We start from the raw sequence: 21,768 nt of genomic DNA on the forward strand, positions 1-21,768 counted from the left end.
TAGAGCATGGATCCGAGTGATGTGTGACCTCTGGATAAATGACTTATCTATGCTAAATGACGAAATCTAGGCTCTACTGGTAGAGAGAAAATGAAATGTGATAATTAGATATAGGCTTTGGGTTAGCATTTGTTTTCCAGTTTATCTGTTGCCTCTGTAACCACCCTCTAAGCTTAGTGGTGTGACACAGCAGCTATCTTAGCTATGCTTACAGATTCTGCAGGTCAGGAGTTCAGTCAGGGATGGCTTGTCTTTGCTCCACAGTGTCTGGGGCTTGAACTTGGAAGATTGATGGCTGGGGGCTGGGAACACCTGGAGATGTCTTCCCTCACACATCACCTGGGCTGGCATGACTTGAAGTTTGGACTCAGCTGAGCCATCCTCTCCATGTGGTGGAAGTCCTCATGGCCTGGTGACCAGATAGGACGCTGCAGAGAGCATACATTCCCAAAGGATGTGCTGAAACCCCACGACATTCTCTGATCTGCTGTTAAGAGCACGTCATCAAAGCCAATCCAGATTGCAGGACGTGGGGGACCTCAAATGGGAGTCAGGTTGAAGAATATGTGGCCATTTTTAAAACTTGCCACCGCTAGCTTTTAGATAATATGTTTTAAAATTAGTCCCTAAAACTTCCAAGTAGTATGACAGACTTCTGTTGGCTACATTGTTTCTCTCAAAATACAGGATAATAAAAATCTAACCAAAAGTAGTTAGATTTTTTTTTTTTTTTTTTGCCATTCCATGGACTGTTGCCCACCAGGTTCCTCTGTCCATGGAATTCTCCATGCAAGAATACTGAAGTGGATAGCCATTCCCTTCTCTAGGGGATCTTCCCGACCCAGGGATCAAACTCAGATCTCCTGCATCACAGGCAGATTCTTAACCATCTGGGCCACCAGGGAAGCCCCAGTAAAAAATACCATTTCTTATAAAGCCTGCTAACTCATCCTATTTAAGTTTGGCCTGATTTTTTTTGTTGTTGTTTAGATTTGAGTGGGTTAGGGTAATACTTTTATGACATTATTGAACGCATCTTTTCATTGTCCTTGAAGAAGAAAAGGTAGAATCTGGCAGTAGCCTTTTCACTGTGCTTTAAGGTAACCTTTAAAAAAGAGGTATCTGCAATTAATTACCTGATGTGATTTTATAATAGAAGTCACCTGCCTTGAGAGAAACTTGATCTCATATGTTCAGAACATTGAATCCCATTAACTCTGCAAACATTGAGTATCTTATTACGTATTAATGTTAGACTCTGTAAATCAGAATCTGTAGACGGTGGACATCCAAGCAGATCACTTGAATGAGCTGTGTACTTGGGGGTCACTGGGGATGTAGAGGATAGTGGGCTGTTGTATTAATCCCAGAGATTACCATGTCATAGAGAATTGGAAGTTTTATTAATCATTTACCAAATGCTTGCATGCCCACAGTGTGTGGTAGGTGCTGTTTCTATGCACTCCTGATTTGTCAAAGAAGAAAATACCCCCTGATTCCTGCCTTGTGGGGTTCTAATAAGGGAAATAAATTACACAGTTGCCAAAAAGTGGTAAGTACTCTGGAAAGAAGGAGGAAAGTATATGTTGGGTTCTGGAGAAGCAATTTGCAGTTTTAAATAGGGTAGTCATTGAGAAGGTAAGATTTTATCGAGCCCTTGAAGGAGGTGAAACTTTAGACCTGAAAATCCAGGGCAAGAAGGCCCTGAGATGTAGATGACTCTGTGTTTAGCAGTAGCGTGGAGGCCACTGTGGCAGAAGCATAGTCGTGTAGGTGGAGTGCATGGGGGTGGTGGTGAGCAAGGTGGGTCACAGGTAGAGGCTTGTCCTGTAGGAATGTTAGATTGATATGAAAACAGAGGCACACTGGTTCTCTTGCCTTGTGTAGTACCAGACTCAAATTCTTGAACAGTTTCTATGGGCTGCTTAATACGGACAGACTTGTGGCCTGTTTCCCAGAGGTTAGGAATTTTATAGCCCCTTCAGATTTCATGAAAAAAACAGAATATAATATATCCATGCTTATCTTTTGAAGGAATTTGTCTGGAGTTCAGATTTGCTTAAGAGCTATACTGATATTTTTCTTTGAGTGAATTTCAGTGGTGAAGTGAACTGGAAATGGGGGAAGCAAAACACGGCCCATGTGTGAACAGAAGAGACTGTTACATAATAATATTGATGTTGCAAATGAACGAACTCTTTCTTCACTTAATGGCAAATACCTCACATGTGAATGTGAGAGTCACTTAGTCCTGTCTGACTCTTTGTGACCCCATGGACTATACAGTCCATGGAATTCTCCAGGTCAGAATACTGGAGTGGGTAGCCTTTCCCTTCTCCAGGGGATCTTTCCAACCCAGGGATCGAACCCAGGTATCCCACATTGCAGGTGAATTCTTTGCCAGGTGAGCTGCCAGGGAAGGGCAAAGGTAATGTATTGTCAGTGCTTAGTCCTGGATTGACTTTGTTATCAGACATACAAACATTAAGCACTATTTGAAATAGCTCATTTTTGACATAATATTTTCTCCTTTTTGTAAGACAGAATAGTTTTATATACTCGCACACCTTTAATTTCTCTGTTGTGTAAACTTATTTCGTTGTGAACAGTCCTTCTTGTGGGGCCACTCTAGAAGTTTTTCCTCACCAAAGAGGATGCTAAACCAACAGAATTCCATTGTAGACGGGACTGAAGACAAGAGTCACCAGGAACTTGATTTCCTTTTTTATTTATTTTTTCCTCCTGTTTCAGTTTCAAATAATTCAAAGAATTGTAGGACTAGAGGCTCTAAGTAAGCTGCAGTTAGCACAGCATTTTTTGGTTTGTTTTTACCCTGGGCCACTTGTACTCCCACCTATATGTTCTAGTTTCATTACCACACCCTTACTTTGAGACCCAGATTCACTTTTCTGAAAACATTTTGTTTGAATGGTGTGTGTATGTGTGTTTTGAGATCATGAATTTATGTATCTCTTCTCTAAGCTACTTTCTTATTGGAATTGTTAGCATTTTATATATGATCATAAATTTGTGGCAGAATTTCATTTTTGAGACTGATTTAGCAACTTAAGGGGCTCATACATTATCTTTACTAAAATATTTATTTTCTTTCTTGGCCTAGTATGGACCCTTGTTCATTTTCAGGTCTCTTGTTTCCATACAAAGATCATCTTTCGTTATGTCTTTCATTTTTAAATGTGTATATTGTTTTTGAAACTTCCTACAACTTCTGGGGAAAAATATGGAAATTGTAGGGGAAAATAGGAACATTCTAATCTTCCTTGGTGTTCTTGCTTTTTCCAGTTGGTATTAAGGAGCCAGGAGCAGGGGAAGAGAACTAAAATTTATGAAAAAAAGTCACAATAGTTTAAAATGTTTGTCCCTAAATTTCCTGATGTAAACCGGTAGTCATGTGGCAAAGTTAATGTCTGTCATCATAATGTTTTGAAATCTTTTTCTTATCTGCCGAACAATCACAGACTCACATAAAAGTTGGAAGTTCAGCACACAGAAATACTTTTTTTTCCTGAATCATTGCTGATCTTATGCTCCATCATCCCAAGTGCTTTAGTGTGTACTTCCTGCAAAGGTGTTTTCCTCCATGACCATAATACAGCCAATCAAAGCAAGAAATTAGCACTAGTACATGAATATTATTTATTTATTTATTTATTTTGCTTTCTTAAAGACTTTATTTATGGTTGTGCAGGGGCTTTATGCTGCGTGGGCTTTTCGCGAGCAGCGGCTGCTCCCCAGTTGAGGGCGTGGGCTTCTCACGCTTCTCACTGCAGTGGCTCCTCTTTTTGCAGAGCACAGGCTCTGGTGCCCACAGACCTAAGTACTGTGGTTCCCAGGCTCCAGAGCCCCGTCCCAGTGGCTGTGATGCGTGGGCTCAGCTGGTCTGCCGTGTGGGGTCTTCCCAGACCAGCGTTGGAACTCGCGTCCCCTGCTTTGGTAGGGGGGCAATTCTTTACCACTGAGCCACCAGGAAAGCCCTCAGGCGTAGTTTAGATTCTAGTTTTCCATGCTCCTATCTGGTGAGGGAGGCCTGGGAGTCAGGAGTCCTCAGCCACAGTCCTGGCTCTGCCATCAAAAGCTCTGGGGCCTCTGGCGAGTGCCTGCCCCTCCCTCAGTTGTGTCTGACTCTTTGAGACCACATGGACTGTAGCCCGCCAGGCTCCTCTGTCCATGGGATTTCCTAGGCAAGAATACTGGAGTAGGTTGCCGTTTCCTTCTGCAATGAATATTATTTAATTAGCTAATGTGAACATGCTGTCACTTAATGTCAGTGAGTAGCAGTAGTAACCTCAGCTCAGCGTCCCGAGGGTGTGGAGTGTGGGCCAGGGCCACCTGTTGCACTGGGTTGTCTCTAGTCTTCTTCAGCCACAGCTCCTCAGGCTCTATTGGACTTCCATGACGTTGACACTTTTAGCACTTTTAGAATATCCCTCAATTCAGGTTCATCTGGTTTTCCTCGTGATTAAGATTCACCCTACTTGCCTTTTACCAGGGAAAAGGCAGGAGTGATGCTGCTTTTTCTCATTGTATCCCCTCTTCATCTTCTCAACTAAATGTAGTATAGCGCCGTCTTCAAGCTGTGTAGGTCTGGAATCATGGCCGCCTTTCCCCGTACTGAGTCAGAGTCTGTTGCTTCTGTCTGTCACTTCTGCTTATTCCCTCTGCCACCTGCCTGTTTTCAGGCCCTAACTCCCTGTTCCTTAAACAGTTGCCCCTCCCGTAACTGCCTTCTCTCCAGTCTCTCCTGCACCACCTGCTAATCTTCCTGACAAAAGCTCTGTCGTTGCCTGCCTGAAGATGCTGAAGCAGAGGATGACGGTGTTCAGTAACTCCTCGGTGCTCGTAGAATAAAGCCAGATTCTTTATAGGATGTTTGAGATCCTCTGTAGTTTGATTTTTAACCTTATCTTTTCCTGTTTGAACTCTTATTTAAACCAGTTTGGTGCCTCTGACGATGCTGATCCTCCTGTCACCCAGATGCTATTCATTTTTCATAACAAACTGAACTGCTGTTTTTTATGATGCCTCTGTGTTAATACGTGTTTTTTCTCCCCAAAACCTTGTTTCACAAGTTTACAGTTTCACACATTTATTGTCTAACAGAGCTAATGCTTAATGTTTGAACACAGTGTTTTCTTCAAAGTGTATAAATCAATAGACTTACTTGCTAGATGTTATTGTTGGTGTCCCAGTCCTAAAACACTAAACATATAATGAAATCTCTAAGCTTTCTCATTGCAATTTTTAAAGGTAAATAAGGTTTTTATTTAAAAATTTCTTCATTTTTTTATACAATTTTTAAGTTACTTCCCATTTACGGTTATTACTAAATATTGGCTCTGTTGCCCGTGTTGTACAACACATTCTGAGCCTACCTTACTCAACAGTTTGTGCCTCCCACTCCCTACCCCTATATTGCACCCTCTTTCATTATAATTTTGACTGTATATCTCAAGTATTTTATGTTACTGAATTTTTTTCTCTCTGCTGCTGCTGCTGCTAAGTCGCTTCAGTTGTGTCCAACTGTGTGACCCCATAGACGGCAGCCCACCAGGCTCCGCCGTCCCTGGGGTTCTCCAGGCAAGAACACTGGAGTGGGTTGCCATTTCCTTCTCCAATGTGTGAAGGTGAAAAGTGAAAGTGAAGTCGCTCAGTCGTATCTGACTAGTAGCGACCCCATGGACTGCAGCCCACCAGGCCCCTCTGTCCATGCGATTTTCTAGGAAAGAGCACTGGAGTGGCTTGCCATTGCCTTCTCTGTTTTTCTCTCTAACATACAGCTAATTATGCTTGTAATAGCATAATTCCAATGAGTATATGAAGTTTATTATTGCCACATTCAGCATGTCTAATAATTTTTGGTTTTGTCTTGAATGAAGTTTCAGAGTCCTCTGTATCTTAACAGTATTCACACTATTTTTTCTCTTCAGCAAACATTTTTGGTAATACAAGGATGAAATGTTGTAAGGTATTAGAATAATGCTGTTATAGAAACATGGAGACTTTACCAAAAATTAACTTTTAGTTAATAGGCAATATTATTGGGCAGTAACTCCAAAGGCTGGTTGGTCAGTTGATGCAAATAGATTGATGGCTTAGTATTTCATAGTACAATGTGTGAAAATATGAGTTATTCCAAAGCTATATGTATGAAACTTGACTAACCCTTTCCTGTAGCTTTTCTATGCATGAGTCATCTTCCTCATAAGATTATTAGTTCTTAAGGGACAGAAACATATGTCTTGTACCTCCTTTGCATCTTAAATAGTGCCTACTTCAAGACCTTAGAGTAGATAATTATTTGACTTGATTTTTCTCAAATTAATTGTCTATCTTCCCCAAGTAGAATATAAATTCCATGAAAATAGGAAGTGTGCATCTTGTTTGCTTTATTCCTTCTGTTTAGAACCATGTTTGGCACATTGTTGTGGTTTAGTCGCTAAGTCGTGTCCAACTCTTTGCGACCTCATGGACTGCAGTGTGCCAGGCTCCCCGTCCTTCACTGTCTGCAGGAGTTTTCTCAGATTCAGGTCCATTGAGTCAGTGATGCTATCTAACCATCTTATGCTCTGCTGCCCCTTTCTCCTTTTGCACATAGTAGGCATGCAGTACATACTTGGTGAATGGTTCAATGATTAATACTTTGGTGCCTTAAAGGCAGGCAACATAAGACCAATGACCTAACGATTTTGTCCATTATTTATATTCTTAAACTTTGAGAACTTATGAAATCTATACATCTAAATAGAGGATAAGAGTGATCATTCACTCAAACAGGATTGTGCTTGAATTGATACTTCATGTATACTGACCACTGTTCTTAGAATTGTAGGACTTAGGGAAATTAATATTTTAATATAAACATAATCTTTGATGCTGTCACTGCTTTTCTCTTAGTGGGGTAGATCGTCGTGCTTTTATGATACGGTTAGCTTGAGCAAGAAGCAGCCATTTGTGAGCTAGTTTTCAGAGCCAGAAAAGGAGACATTGTCCCGTTGTAACTGGCAGGTGTTGTTTCTCATTAATGATACAGATACGGAGACTAGTAGTCATTGGAAGAACATTAAGAATCAAATTAGGACGGAGAAATATCTTGTAAACAGGACTTATAGATAGATAAGTCTAAAGCAGATTAGACAAAATGTAAATACTTGCTTGCCATTAAATACTTCAGTTTTCCTTTAGCGAAGATAATGACCTGTGTCAGATGGTAGGATTTATAGCACTGTATGTTCACACAGTGCTTCTGTTCCTTCTTTGACTGTGTACTGGCTTAGTATGATTTTTCTCTTTTTATTTTTCCCCTCCAAATCAGAATTAATGGATCTGAAGTAGTTGTTTCATAATGATAATAAATATTGTGAGCTGTGAAATGTTGAACTGTTCTCTTCTAACTTAAGATAAAATCAAAACTAAAATGAATTGTTGAGTTGTTGGGGGTTGAAAAAGAGAAAACACTTTTAGCCTTGACACTTGGAAAACTTTCTTTTGTTTAACACAAGCGTAGTGAAGTATTACTGCTTTTAATTAGTTTCTCTTCTTGGGAGTCAGTTACAGGTAAAGCATGGAAAGTTTGGCTATCGTTATAAATCAGAGGCATCAAGAACCTTGACAATATGAAAGTAGCTGACAGAAGGCAGGAGATAGCATACAAGTGTATTGGTTTCTTTTTATCGTACTTAGTGGAATCAGTAGATACTGTCTTAAATTTACAAACAACACGTTTTGAAATTAAGAAATAGTCTTTAGGGCATTCCCTGGTGGTTTAGCACTTAGGACTTGGTGCTTTCACTCCTGTGACCCGGGTTCCATCGCTGGTGGGGGAACTAAGATCTCACAGGCTGTGTAGCATGCCCTCCCCAAAAAGATAGTCTTTAAATTTATGAAGATAACTAACCACTACAAGAATTTTAAAATTAGTAATATTACCAAAAAGTAGTGGTGATTAGTGGACAAAACCTGGAAAGGAGGAATCCAGATAGATGCCTTACCTAGACACCATCCAGGATTGACAGAGAAAGCATCAGAGGGGTAAGGATACGTTTGGCATTTCTGTACTAGCCATGAGGAAAGCCTGAAACAGAACCTGCAGCTTCTTGATGGAAGTGGGAATGGAGGTGTCGGAATGAATTTTATTTTACCAGATTGAATATGTTACTTTTATGATTAAAACCTTTTTTGTTTTAGATTCCAGAGTACATAATAACTTCATGGAAATAATCCTGCTTAAGGTTGAAAGTAAGGTTTAAACACGCACTCAAGTAGTCTGTGGTTGATTGTTGATTATTGATCTGTGGTTGATTATTGATTACTGTTTTCATCTTGCTTATGGAAAGACATGTTATTCTTTGGTGACAGGAGTGTAGAGCCTTCAGAAAGGCTGCAGCACGCAGGGTGAGTTGAGATCCTTTCCCGACCCTGCATTGTGAGCATGCCTTTCTTCTTTCTCCCAGTTTTTTCTGCATTTCCTCTCCAAACCATATGACTAGAATGATGAGTAGATCCTGAGAGCCGTGTTCCCTAGGAACCACAGTAAGGTAACAGTGGTTGGGAATTGTGCATGTTCTCTGAGTGGACACATGAAGTTAGAATAGGCTGGTGAGTAGGAAAAAAATGAGAGGAAATTCTGACAAATTGCACAAGACATTTGAAATTCTAGATTTCACTTCATACATCACTAATCCACATCCAGTAATGGAAATTTAGCTGTAAGATCTATTCATGAATCAAGGCAAAATGTCTGGCCGAAGCAACTAAAACTGTGCTTTTCCATTTTCCAGAGCTGGGCTTTCATGTGTTTTGATGTCCAAAGACATAGTCCATAACAAGCATAGCACCTCGCTTAGTGTCTGAAATCTGGTAGCTTTTCGATAAACTTGCTGGACAAATGAATGCACACATGATCCAGAAATATTAGAAAATGGATGGATAGATTCTTAAAGTACTTTGTATGAAAGTGTGAAAGTGAAGCCGCTCAGTCGTGTCCGACTCTTTGCTACCCCATGGACTATACAGTCCCTGGAATTCTCCAGGCCAGAATACTGGAGTGGGTAGCTTTTCCCTTCTCCAGGGGATCTTCCCAATCCAGTGATCAAACCCAGGTCTCCCACATTGCAGGTGGATTCTTTACCAGCTGAACCACAAGGGATAGCTGAATTTTAAAGCCAGAATGGCAAAATTATGGAATAAGCTAGTTAGATGCATCTTACTGATAGATTGTAATATGACAGAAGTAACTTTCTTTGTAGAAACTGCACTTTTTGTACTTCTTAGTATTGAGGGGAACTGAGAGCCCATTGGGCAGATTGAGGTTTAATTAAAATTCGGTTTGGCTCATTTGGATTAATTCCTATAATAGACTTGTTAATGAGGTGTTAAACGATCACCTTGAGAATCCCAGGAACTGTCTAAAGCTAATTTAGAACTGAGAAGATTCTTTTTTTTTACAAAAAGCCTTGGTGGGGGGCCCACCCTGAGTCTTTGAGGAGGAGCTAATGGGCATAAAGAGAACTTCGGACACCCACTGGTTACGTTTGGCCGGCAGGCTTCTCCTTTGGTTGAGCCTGGGTCCGTCCTTTCTGATTCCTGTGCTTTCTGAGGCTAGGAGTGCTTGAGTTCCGCTTCTTTTCTTTATTATTACATATCTGCTTTTATGTAATTTATTTTTCTATTAGATTCATCTAAGTAAAAGTCACATTTCCTAGTGAACACAGTTTTATTCTTAGCCACAGTACAGTTTAGCAGTATATCTAATACTGAGAGTTAGATTAGATCCCTTTACTTGTAACTTACTGCCTAGAACAGTGTTAAGAAATACTTAATTCTTCATTTATCAAACGTTCCTTAAGCATTTACTCTGTACCCTGTGGTGGCTGTGCTTTTGAGGGGTACAGAGTGAACAATGCATGATCCTCACCTTTGAAAATGCCCATAGTCTAGTAGTAGGGGTAGGATTCTGAGAAGGACTGGCTTCAGAGCCACAAATAAATTCCTCTTGGTTCAGCTTCCCCCTTTCTTCGTTTTCCTCCGTCCTTCTCCTCCTCCTTCACCGCCCCACCAAAGAAAATCCATAAACTTCCTTAAATCCAGCTAACTATTCGAAGCAAATTCAGACCTTACTGATTTTATATTTCTTACTAATCTTTCTAGCTACAAGGATTTTTCCTATGGAATATATTACTTTAGAAAAATAACCAGCAATCAAAGAATTTCGTTCTGTAAAGTAGGCTGTTATCTTGCAAAAAGCCATTTTTAATTCATGGCTTAAGCCTTCTGAAATTAGCAAGCAGCATAACCACTTTATAGGTAGAGAAATTTGAGCTCACACATAGGACAGGTTTTCTTAATATCTGAGTAGAATGTGGCTTTCCTGAACTCCATCCACTTCTGCTTCTGAAGTTCCTTTAGTGATATTTAACATCTTATTAAATAGACTATTTTATAATGTATTTTTAATTTTCTTTTTTCTGGTCTGCAAATTTAAAAAAAACAAAACGCTGTTTAGTTATAATCACCGCTACCAATGAAAGCCTGCTACCTCCTTGCTGCCCATGGATCAGTAACCCCTTTCCCATCCTGAATACTCAGGAGCTTCTGTGGCATGGTTTTGTCTATTTCTTCTTCCACTCCTACTTCTTTTTTTCCAAATCCATGTACTAATAAAAATTTCTTGCCACACAGTGGTCTTCTTGTTTCCGAGTTTGTTTGAAGCTAGCTATTAAGATGTCCGCAGGCATCAACAGGCTGGAAGCTAATCTCTGAACAAATGTAGACTTGTTCATTTAGTAGGATATTGTTATTAATGCACAGCATAAATAAGGAGTTTGAGGATGTTCCCCTTGGACAGGAAAAGAGCCTTGAACTATTTTAGAGAATATGTGGTAAGATGATATAAGGGAACTAAATTTTTTTTAAATAATTTTATTTATTGATTTATTTTTTATTTTTGGCTACACTGGATCTTCATTGCTGCATGGGCTTTATCTAGTTGCAGTGAGCAGGGGCAACTCTTCTTTGAGGTGCATGGGCTGCTTCTTGTGGAGGCTTCTCTAGTTGCGGAGCTTGGGCTCTAGGGCACAACGGCTCAGCAGTTGTGGTTCCCAGGCTCTGGAGCACAGGCTCCGTGGTTGTGGCACACGGGCTTAGTTGCTCCTTGGCATGTGGGATCTTCCTGTATCGGGGGTCAAACCCATGTCCTCTGCGTTGGCAGGCAGATTACCTCTGAGTCACCAGGAAAGCCTGGGAACTAAACTCTTAATTAAAGTACTGAGTCATATTATTATTATTTTTAAGATTGAAGTAGATGAACTACTTTAGATTTATTTCATAATAAAATTGATTTAAAAGATTTTTCCATGATTTGATTTGTTCAGTTACTGTTTAACTGAGACGAATGACCATTTCTTCTCATCAGTTATTATCTGGCAACTTTATAGCCTGGTCTTTGTTTTACGGCTGGAATTGCTCTTTGTCCCCCAGAATTGTTTTTGAGGGCTTTGTTCAGGAGACTTTATCCTAGATTTTCATCAACTTTATTGTAGCTTATTGCCATGGGAATACTAAATATGTATAAATAAGTGGCAAGACAGATGGACTCTTTTTGGTTAAGAACAAGATAGTCTCCTTAAGGCTTTCCTTAAGATTTGAGAGCTTTTTGAAGAGGAATTGATTTTTTTAATTGTCACCTGTGGTTTAGGAAAAAATAAATGATCTAAATACTTGTATGTGCCTACCATCTGCTTTGACAGTGGAATGAGTTTCAGAAGGACCTCATTAAGCTGTATTCTTTTCAGCCCGTTTCAGACTTTGTCCATGGACCACCTGCATCAAAGTCACTTTTAGTTTGGTGGTTTCTAACCTTGTTCACACACAGTAATAGTAATTAGTAATAATGCCTAATACCTAATTACCACGGCCCCTTTGCCGACCCAGTGAATATCTAGGGGTGAGGCTCTTATAAGTTTTTATTTAAAAGCATCCCAAAGGATTCTAACGTGTGGCACCACTGCTGTAGAGTTTATTAAAAATGAGGAATTGAGGACATCCCTGGTGGTTCAGTGGATGAGAGTCCGCCTGCTAACGTCGGGGACACCGGTCTGATCTCTGTCTGGGAAGATACCATATGCTGCGGAGCAGCTAAGCCTGTGCTCCACAGCTACTGAGCCTTTGTTCTAGAGCCTGTGAGCTGCAACTACTGAAACTCGAGTGTCTAGGGCCCTTGTTCTGCAACAAGAAAAGCCACAGCAATGAGAAGTCCGCACTCACTGCAACTAGAGAAAAGCCCATGAAGCAATGAAGACCCAGCACAACCAAAAAATTAATAATTAAAACAATGAGAGACCACTGGAAAAAATGAGGATTCAAGACCATAAGTCTTGGTGGACAAGGCCCTAGACCTTGCATTTTAAAGAAAACCTAAGTGAATAATGCAAACTAACTTTTAAGAGATCTGCGAGTTGTCTTTTTATCTCTTCTTTTTTCTTGAGCTGGCTTACATCAGTGAGAACCAAAAGCAACTCTACTGATCGGTAATAATTGGGGACAGGAAAGGAAATTGGAGGACAAGATATTTGATCTGTTTTCTTTTAAAAAGAAAAATAAGAGACATATTGGCATGTGGAACACGAGTTTGATGTTGATGCTGAGTTGTTTATCTTCACTGTGTTTGAAACTTAATGCGCTGATGCTTCCTTACAAAGAACTGATGGTCCTTGCTGAATGAATCAGCAGCAAGGGTGAAATTAGAACCGATTAAGGAAGGGAAAAGAAACAACGAAGGGATCAGGGGCCTATGGTCAGACCTCTACAGGCTGGCTGTAATTTTTTGTTTTAATGCTACTTATATTTTTATAGCCTATTAATTCAGAATCTCAGATTCTTTTGTAACTAATCTACAAAAGCCTTGCCCACTATATACTCTTTTTTTTCCCCTAAATGTTCAGTGCTTGCTCATTGCCTTGCCTTCTGCCTCTGAAACTCTGGTTTAATTCCAAGCCTCGCTTTATTTGCTAACCCCCTTCACCTGCCCATGGGTGCTTGACCACTGTAGTCGTATTTCCTCATTGCTTCATTTCTGTCTAAAAGTAGCCACGATACATTCCAGTACCAAGGAGGACAGTAGGACAGTCTTTGGACAAATTAAGCCTTTCTGTCCTAGTTATGGGCTGGCACCCTTTACAACTCAGTTCCTTCATTTCTGAGGCACTTGGCCTCTTTTCTTCCTTTTGGTTAGGGCCCTCTGTTTCTAACCGTTCTTTTAAATTCTTGATTATATTGAATCAGCAACTTAAAGCCTTGGCCCCGCTGCCTGTTGCGCATCCTGTGGCAGTCCTCAGGAAATCCTCGTTTTGGACATTGAAACTGATTAAGGGATTAAGCTGCTTGCTAGGGAGAGGGTGATGAACCATGCTCATGAAAGGAATTTACTTACGGTGCTTGGTGTTCACAGAGCTCCTCTAGTTGCCGAGAAAAGAAATAGAAATAGTGTCGTTAACAGGTAGTAGATTCAGATACTTAAATGCATGCGGTCGCAAAGAGTCGCACACGACTGAGCACACTCACGCACACACATGCACTCTTGTAGGGAGGTGACGAGCTGAAGGCCTGCTTTAGAACAGCATCCATAGACTAGGGGGAGGCAAGCCATCTGCTTTGTCGTTCATTAATTTGACAGTTGCCCAGGTTGAGCACTTCGATATTTGTTAACAGCCTAGCAAAACAGGGGCTGTGTCTAGAGCATGGTAAACTCATTTTGCTTCAGTGTTCCAAAGTTACTGAATTCTTGCTTCCTGAAAGTCCCTTATAAGTATCCATTTTACAAAACTGTTCACTATATTTTTCTATTCTCTTGGTCTCTTAATAGCCCAATGGGAGGTTTCCTGGTGCCCTTTAACTGGGGCTTAAGTGTTATTAAAATCAGTCTGCCCTGCCTTTTGGCTAATATTTTAATTTTAGGTAACATTTTTAATAGTATATTTCATCCTTCTTTCTCTCAGATCATGTGAAAAACATGAACAGATTAATTCAAGTTCCAACATAGTGTGGTTTTAAAAATAGCTTCATTGATGTTTTTCTTTAGGTCCTTTGCTATTCTCTCTTTCACCACTACTGCCTTCTCCAGTCCCTTTTGGTATTTTAAGATATTTCTAGATATAGTGATGCTAATTTTTCACCTACATCTCTATAGGTGTTCATGTAGAAGTTAAAGAACTGATGACCTTAAAGGTCAGTTAATTTGTGTGTTTGCTGGCATTCTTTTGTCCCTCTTGCTCTCCTTTCTAGGAGGCCATGAGATGCCGATTTTCACTAGGCATCTTGTCTGGATACTTGTGTCAAGTACATCATTTATTGATCTAGAAAGTGCTGAGAGTTGAAAGTGTTGTTTGCTGCCTCCTAGCCCCCACCCACTTTAGAACTGATCAAAGAGAGTGATCATTAGTGATTAAGAAAGATGAGTCAAGAAGAGACTGCTTCTTCAACGAAGAAAGCTTGATGAGCTGGTTAAGAATGAATCCCTTTTCTGCCCAATTCACATACTATGGTATCATCTAAATGTGAATATATATATATAATATATATTATCATAAAGTAGAAGTTCCTTCATGATTTAACCTTAATAATTATTAATATATTAATATATTTCTGTTGACATGAAAATCAACTTAAATATCTGTGCTTTTATAAGATTCATAAATTAAGCAAAAATTATCAAAATTATAGGAAGACGTTTTTCCCTGAGCCACCAGGGAAGTCTGTATCAAAATTTTAATGAGTACAAAATATTTGCTACAACTTGTAGAAAAGGTTCCTCTCCCATTTTTACCTTTACTTATTCAAGTTTTTTTTTTAAGCAAATATTTTGTTTGTTTTAATTAAGCTGATACAGACAGTGTCCATTTAAAACCACTATCCCAGGCCAAAAAGTAGCAAAAAGAGCAGTGTTCTGCTGTAATCACATCTCCGTGAATAACTTTAACTGCTAATGAAAAGTAGAACTTTTCTGGGATCTTCTAAGGAGGTTTTTCTTTCATCTTAAAACGCTTTCTCTTCAGTGAAGCTGTATTTGGAGTGAATCATTGTTCTCACCACCTCTGTCACTATGACTCCAACCTGATACTCCTCTTCTTTTGGTCCTGACCCTCAGATTTTAAAATTAGCTTCAAGCTAAGGAAAGGTCATTTTTCATAGTTCAGTTCTCTGAAAAACTTCCATCTCCCACTGAAAATCCAAGTCCAGGAGTGAAGTGATCATAAAACCACTGACATTAATGGATCTTCTTTATCACAAACTTGCAAATACATAGTCCTGGAAGAGGTGGCCTCTTTGTGCCCCCATGTTAATTTTAAAACAGAGAGGGCAATATGAAGAGGGCTGAGGTTGGATCACCAAAATTCAGCATAATGAAAACAGACAATAATGAATCATGGCACAAGAATCCAAATTACAAGGTTTTTTAAAGAGATGGGGTGCCAGTTTTCAATTCTGTTTTGAACACCACGTTACAAAAGAGCTTTTTTTTTTTTAAAGGATTAAAGAAAAGGAAAAAAACAAGAATGTAAACTGTTGAATGACCCTCTTTGTTCCTAAAAAACTTTAATCACATCTTCTTCCTCCGTTCCAGTTCTTTTGGAGTGTGATTATCAGCTATTTCCTGACCTTCAAAGAGAAACCTGGATGAATTCTCGGGAGCTCCCTGTCTTTGACAATGTGATTCTTTGAGTTTCTTGAAACGTGTCGTCATTTTCACTTGGAAGTGAATCTCACTGCTCTCCTGTCCAGTGACCTTGAGTTTAATGTATTCTCCTTCCTTCTTACTTGTCAAATCCTCAGGTGAAGGTTTTGCCTCCTGGTCAGACCTGTGACAGTAGCTTCCCCAGGGGTCTCCATACAGCGGCTGCCTTGGGTAGGCAGAGCTTCACTTCGGGGTTTACAGATTCTTGTCTCTACTCCACAGCACAGCGCCAAGACTGGAGGGACTTCACTACACCTTCTGCTTGTTCAGTTTTTAATTATTTAGCAAGTCCTGCTCTTGTGGGGATGTATAGAGAGCATGGTTACAAGATTTCTTTATTCTAAAATAATTTGCTGCTATATGTAATTTTGAGTAATGTCTGCCATTCAGTTTTTGTCTGAGCCACACATCTTCAGTGACAGGTGCTTTATTCCCAGAGACCTAGAGAGCTGTTTGTCTTTGCAGTTGACAAAGGTTAAAAGTACTAAAGAATCCTCCTACCAGTGCAGGAGACACAAGAGACTCAGATTTGATCCCTGGGTCGGGACGATTCCCTGGAGGAGGAAATGGAAACCCACTCCAGTATTCTCGCCTGGGAAATCCCATGGACAGAGGTGCCTGGCGGGCTGCAGTCCATGGGGTTGCAGAGGCGGACACGACTGAGCACACACAAAAGGCAAAAGAAGTGCTTGGTCAGTTTACTATTCGATATGGGAAGTGGTTCTTATCTCTTGCTTATAACCACAACCTTTTAAGTGAAGTACAGTAATTATATGGGTTAATATTCTTTCCAATTCTATGCTTGTACTTCAAATGGTAGAACTGGGGATTGCAGCTGTTTGTGGAGCATAGTAAAAAGAGAGTCGAAGATAAGTGGCTCTAACAGCAGTTAAAAGTTATTTTTAACTTCTAAGTAAAAGTATGGCCATTATTCAAGAAAATGTTCTATTAAGTATCATCTGAGTCCCACAGCACCTGGAATAACTTGGTCACATGAATAGATTGTTGTCTCTTGGAGAGATTCCAAGCTTTCTAAGACATCCATGCCACAGTCATCATCATAAAACATCTGCTGAACTTTTCCTATGCAGTATTTTTATAGGGAGGGCCGAGGGAAAGAGGAAGAGAAAGAATTGGCTCACACAGTTACAGGGACTGAAAGACGCCAGGTCTACAGCAGGCAAGCTGGAGACCCAGATGATTTAGTCCAAACGCCGTCAGTCTCGAGGTCTGGGAAGAGCTGGCACTTCAGTTCAAGTATGAAGGCAGGAAAAATAATCATGTCTCACCTTAGCAGGCAGGCAACCTGGCAGGTCTTATTTTGTCCTATTTAGGCTTTCAGCTCAGAGAAGGCAATGGCACCCCACTCCAGTACTCTTGCCTGGAAAATCCCATGGATGGAGGAGCCTGGTAGGCTGCAATCCATGGGGTCGCGAAGAGTTGGACACGACTGAGTGGCTTCACTTTGACTTTTCACTTTGATGCATTGGAGAAGGAAATGGCAACCCACTCCAGTGTTCTTGCCTGGAGAATCCCAGGGACGGGGGGCTTCTGTCTCTGGGTTCACACAGCATCGGGCACAACTGAAGCGACTTAGCAGCAGCAGCAGCAGCAGACTTTCAGCTGATTGATTGTGGCCCACACACACAGGGCAGTCAGCCAACTTAAATGTTACTCTCATTCAAAACACCCTCACAGACACAAACAGAATAATATTTGATTAAACAGCTGAGGCCCATGGAGCCCAGTCAGAGTGACACATAAAATTAGCCAGCACAGTATTCTCAGTTAATTAGTCCACTCTTTTTGAATACTAAAAAAATTTTTTTCTCCCTCCCACCCATTCCCCTCCCCCTCTCCTGAATACTGAAATTTGCCTTTAATGTTTCTCAGCTTCAGTAGAAGTAAGTAAATGAATAAACTCTGGTCTAAGCTTGTCAGCTGCTCCCCCCTCCGTATTGGGCTTGGCAGTGAAGACCCAACTTTGGATTCTAAACTCTAATTTCCTTGGAATGTTGACAGTTTTACAACATTAAGTTCAGTTAACTTTGTATTTTAGTTTCTGCTCATTAATTAATTTTTAGTTGGTCCCATGCATGATGTTTTTATCCTCGTCAATTTGCTAGAAAGTAGATCATCAGTAACAGCCAAGAACAAACTAATTTGGGAACTGTGTTATATGATTCTAATTAATTAATCTAGGAGATTAACAAGGAAAACTCTGGATGTGGAGTTTGTTTATTTGTACAAATAAGATGTGTTTTCATGTTCTGATTTAAGTTCTGATTTTTAAATTCTTTTTTATATATTTTGTTTGAGTCCTCTTGCTGCATGCTGCTGCTGCTGCTAAGTCACTTTAGTCGTGTCCGACTCTGTGCGACCCTATAGACGGAATGGAATTTTGGGATCAATCTGTTAAGGATCCCAAATGTGGAATTTTTAATAGTACCTTTTTTTTTTTGGCTGCATTGCATGGCTTACAGGATATTATTAATAGTTCCCCAACAACGGATTGAACCCAGGCCCACAGCAGTGAAAATGCTGAGTCCTAACCACTGGACTGCCAGGGAAATCCCTTTAATACTACATGTAAATGTATCCTCCTACTCATTCATTCTTATTTTGTTTATAGAAGCAATACCCGCTCATTTTCAAAAACTCAAATATATATCACATAAAATAAACAGGAATAACCAGTGTCAGTTATTTGTCATATAGTCTACATTCTTTTACATGGACATATATATACATATAACGCTTCCCTGGTGGCTCAGATGGTAAAGAGTCTGCCTACAGTACAGTAGCCCCAGGTTCTGGGTCAGGAAGATCCCCTGGAGGAGGAAATGGCACCCCACTCCAGTACTCTTGCCTGGAAAATCCCATGGATGTAGGAAACTGGTAGGCTGCAGTCTATGGGGTTGCCAAGAGTCGGACACGACTGAGCAACTTCACTTTCACTTTTTACTTTCATGCATTGGAGAAGACCAACACTCCAGTGTTCTTGTCTGGAGAATCCCAGGGATGGCGGACCCTGGTGGGCTGCCATCTCTGGGATCGCAAAGAGTCAGCCATGACTGAAGCAACTTAGCAGCAGCAACATACACATATACAAATAATAATTTTATTAGTGTTACTTTTAGCATAGCATATACATAGCACCAAAAGATTAGAAGAGTTTGACTAGTTTGACCACCTAAAAATCAGTGAACAGAAAGAGTCATTTAAAGGAAGGAAGAAAATGAGGATATTGATTGCCTTTTTAGCAGTTTGGGTGGACAATTTCATTCTAAGATTATTAGAATTTACTCCATAATTTTGGCGAGAACAAAAATCAGATGAGTTCTGCTAGGATACAGATGGTGCATATGAATAACAACACATAAGGAAGTCCATCCTCAAGGAGATCAGTCCTGAATGCTCATTGGAAGGACTGATGTTGAAGCTGAAACTCCAGTACTTTGGCCACCTGATGCGAAGAACTGACTCATTAGAAAAGACCCTGATGCTGGGAAAGATTGAAGGCGAGAGGGGAAGGGGATGACAGAGGATGAGATGGGTGCATGAACATGAGTTTGAGTAAACTCTGTGAGTTGGTGATGGACAGGGCGGCCTGGCGTGCTGCAGTCCACGAGGTCGCAAAGAGTTGGACACGACTGAGCGACTGAACAGAACTGAACTGAGGAGCAGTTTTGATTGTCATAGACTAGCCTATGGAGAGGTGCATTGGCATTTATTGCCAAGAGGCCAGTGGTTCTGAATGTTCTGCAAGGCACTGGACAGCCTTAACAACCAAGAATTGTCATGCCCCAAATGCTGATAGCAGCCTTATTGAGAAACACTGGCAATAGTTGACCAAAATTTTGCATGATGCCCCCCTTTGGAAGATGGTGGATGACAGAAATCTTACAATGGAAATTGGAAAGAATGCAGGATGAGAGGAAGTCTCTGGGCACCATGTCTTTTCCTGAGAACAGAGCCAGACAATCAGGGTGACATGGTATGGGCCTCCTGGGCTGGGGTGTTGGAGGCAGGTGAGTCTCCAGGGGATGGGCTGGCAGGGACTAGCAGTAACTTGTAATTAAACACGGTTACTCTGTTCTCTTTTTACATTCCTGTTACCTAATATTTCTTTAAAAAAAAATTTTTTTTTTATCCTTGAGTGTAGTTGATTTACAGTGTTGTGTTAGTTTCAAGTATACAGGAAAGTGATTTAGTTGTTCATAGTGTCCGTGTTCCAAGAGTACGAGCTTTTAAGTTTAGTTAGGTCTCATTTGCTTATTTTTGTTTTTATTTTCGTTACTCTAGGAGATGGTTCCAGAAAGATGCAGTCTGCGCTCAGCTCTTACCATGACAGAATCTACCAAAGCAAGAGAGATTTGTCTTTTTATATTCCATACTGTTTCCATGCAAAAATTATTTTGTTTCCCTCCCCATGATTTTCCAGGCAAAGAGTGTATTCAGCAGTTAGCCGAAAACGTCAGGTATTTCAGGAGACGTCTGAAAAGCATGGGCTTCATCATCTATGGAAACGAAGATTCTCCAGTGGTGCCTCTGATGCTCTACATGCCAGCCAAAATTGGGTACCTTTTTTTTTTTTTTTTTTTTTAAATTATTTTGGCTGTGTGCGTGGGCTTTCTCTAGTGGCAGCGAGCAGGAACTGCTCTCTGGTTGTGGTCCACGGGCTTTTCACCGCAGTGGCTCCTCTTGTTGTGGAGCAAGGGCTCTGGAGTATGCAGGCTTCAGCAGTTGTGGCACATGGGCTCTTTGGTTTTGGCTCGCACGTTCCAGAGCTCAGGCTGTGTAGTTGGGTTGCACGGGCTTACTTGCTTCACTGCATGTGGGATCTTCCTGGACCAGGGATAGAACCCATGTCCCCTGTATTGGCAGGTGGATTCTTAACCATTAAGTCTCCAAAATTGGGTACCTTTTTGCAGATGACAGATCAGCCTCTTATTAGACTTAAGATCTCCCATGATGTGAGACCAGGGTTATATGTTCTGTTAGGTAAAATTGTCTTGGTCACATTATGTTAACCTTTGTTTGCTGGATGTGCCATAGAGCAAACAGTGGATTCCAGTTTGTAAAATGTGTTAACTTGTTAGTCTTTCGTTAAGCAAACATTTGAGTTAAATGCACTCTTCTAGGGGGTTAAGATAGATCAGTTAACGAATCACAGAAATAAAAATCCCTGGAGTTTATGCTCTACTGGGGCACAAGTCAGACAAACAGAATAAATAAAGAAATTTGTAATATGTATGTTAGAAGGTTTTAAGTGCCATGGGAGAAAGCAGAGTAGGATAAGGGGGTGAGAGAGAGTGCCTTGTGGGTGGGCAGATTACAGAATTAAATGGGATGGTCACCCCTGGGTGAGCCTTAGTGGGAAGGGAAGATGATATATGAGCTGGAACTCATAACTGAGCAAGTTAGCCACTTGGAGAATGAAGCTTCTGTCCAAAGGCCATAATACAGGAACATAGTTATAGTTAGCCAGTAGAAGACTAGCAGGAGGTGACTGGGGCTGAAGTGCAGTGCCCACGGGGGAGCAGTGAGCCATGAGGTCAGCCATGTAATTGCACAGTTACCAGATGTGCACAGTGCACCAGCCCCTTTGGCTTGTGCAAGGCGTATATAATGGAAATCTTTGCCCTGAAATAGCTTTCAGTGTATTTGAGAAGCACAGATGTATAACAAAACAAAAATATATTTGAAAAGCCAATATGAAGTGGATAGAGTCATCTGCTTAGTCAGTAAAAAAGGCACATCTTTTCAGAGTTGTGAGTTTGACTAGGTCTTAAATATAAATTTGAATAAGGATCATTTCTCAGGTTTAAGTGAACTCATCAGAGGAGCAAGTTTTTTCTTCACCTTTGAATATCCAGTGCCCACCATAGCTCCTGGAACTCAGCAGATGTTTATTAAAGTGAATTATTATAGGAGGGGAAATTAAATCAGGGAACCTGGGAGTATGGTGGTCTGGGTGGTCCTCTGAAGACTGGGGATGAGCTGGCCTCACACATACC

General features: G+C 40.6%; 1 protein-coding gene and 1 pseudogene across 1 annotated transcript in view; one reads left to right on the forward strand and one right to left on the reverse strand.

The window, feature by feature from the left end:
- The window catches only part of SPTLC2 (serine palmitoyltransferase long chain base subunit 2), an 87,186-nt gene that overhangs the window by 51,613 nt on the left and 13,805 nt on the right, over positions 1-21,768 (forward strand). Inside the window, exon 10 of the mRNA XM_055437499.2 lies at positions 20,193-20,328. Within this exon, the coding sequence (XP_055293474.1) occupies positions 20,193-20,328 (136 nt within the window). The remainder of the gene's footprint in view (positions 1-20,192; positions 20,329-21,768) is intronic.
- Positions 12,227-18,397, reverse strand: LOC148776396 (small ubiquitin-related modifier 1 pseudogene; annotated as a pseudogene).

The sequence above is a fragment of the Moschus berezovskii genome, chromosome 9, assembly GCF_049115385.1.
Source record: "Moschus berezovskii isolate FMDL1 chromosome 9, NW_MosBer_1.0, whole genome shotgun sequence".
NCBI lineage: Eukaryota > Metazoa > Chordata > Mammalia > Artiodactyla > Moschidae > Moschus > Moschus berezovskii.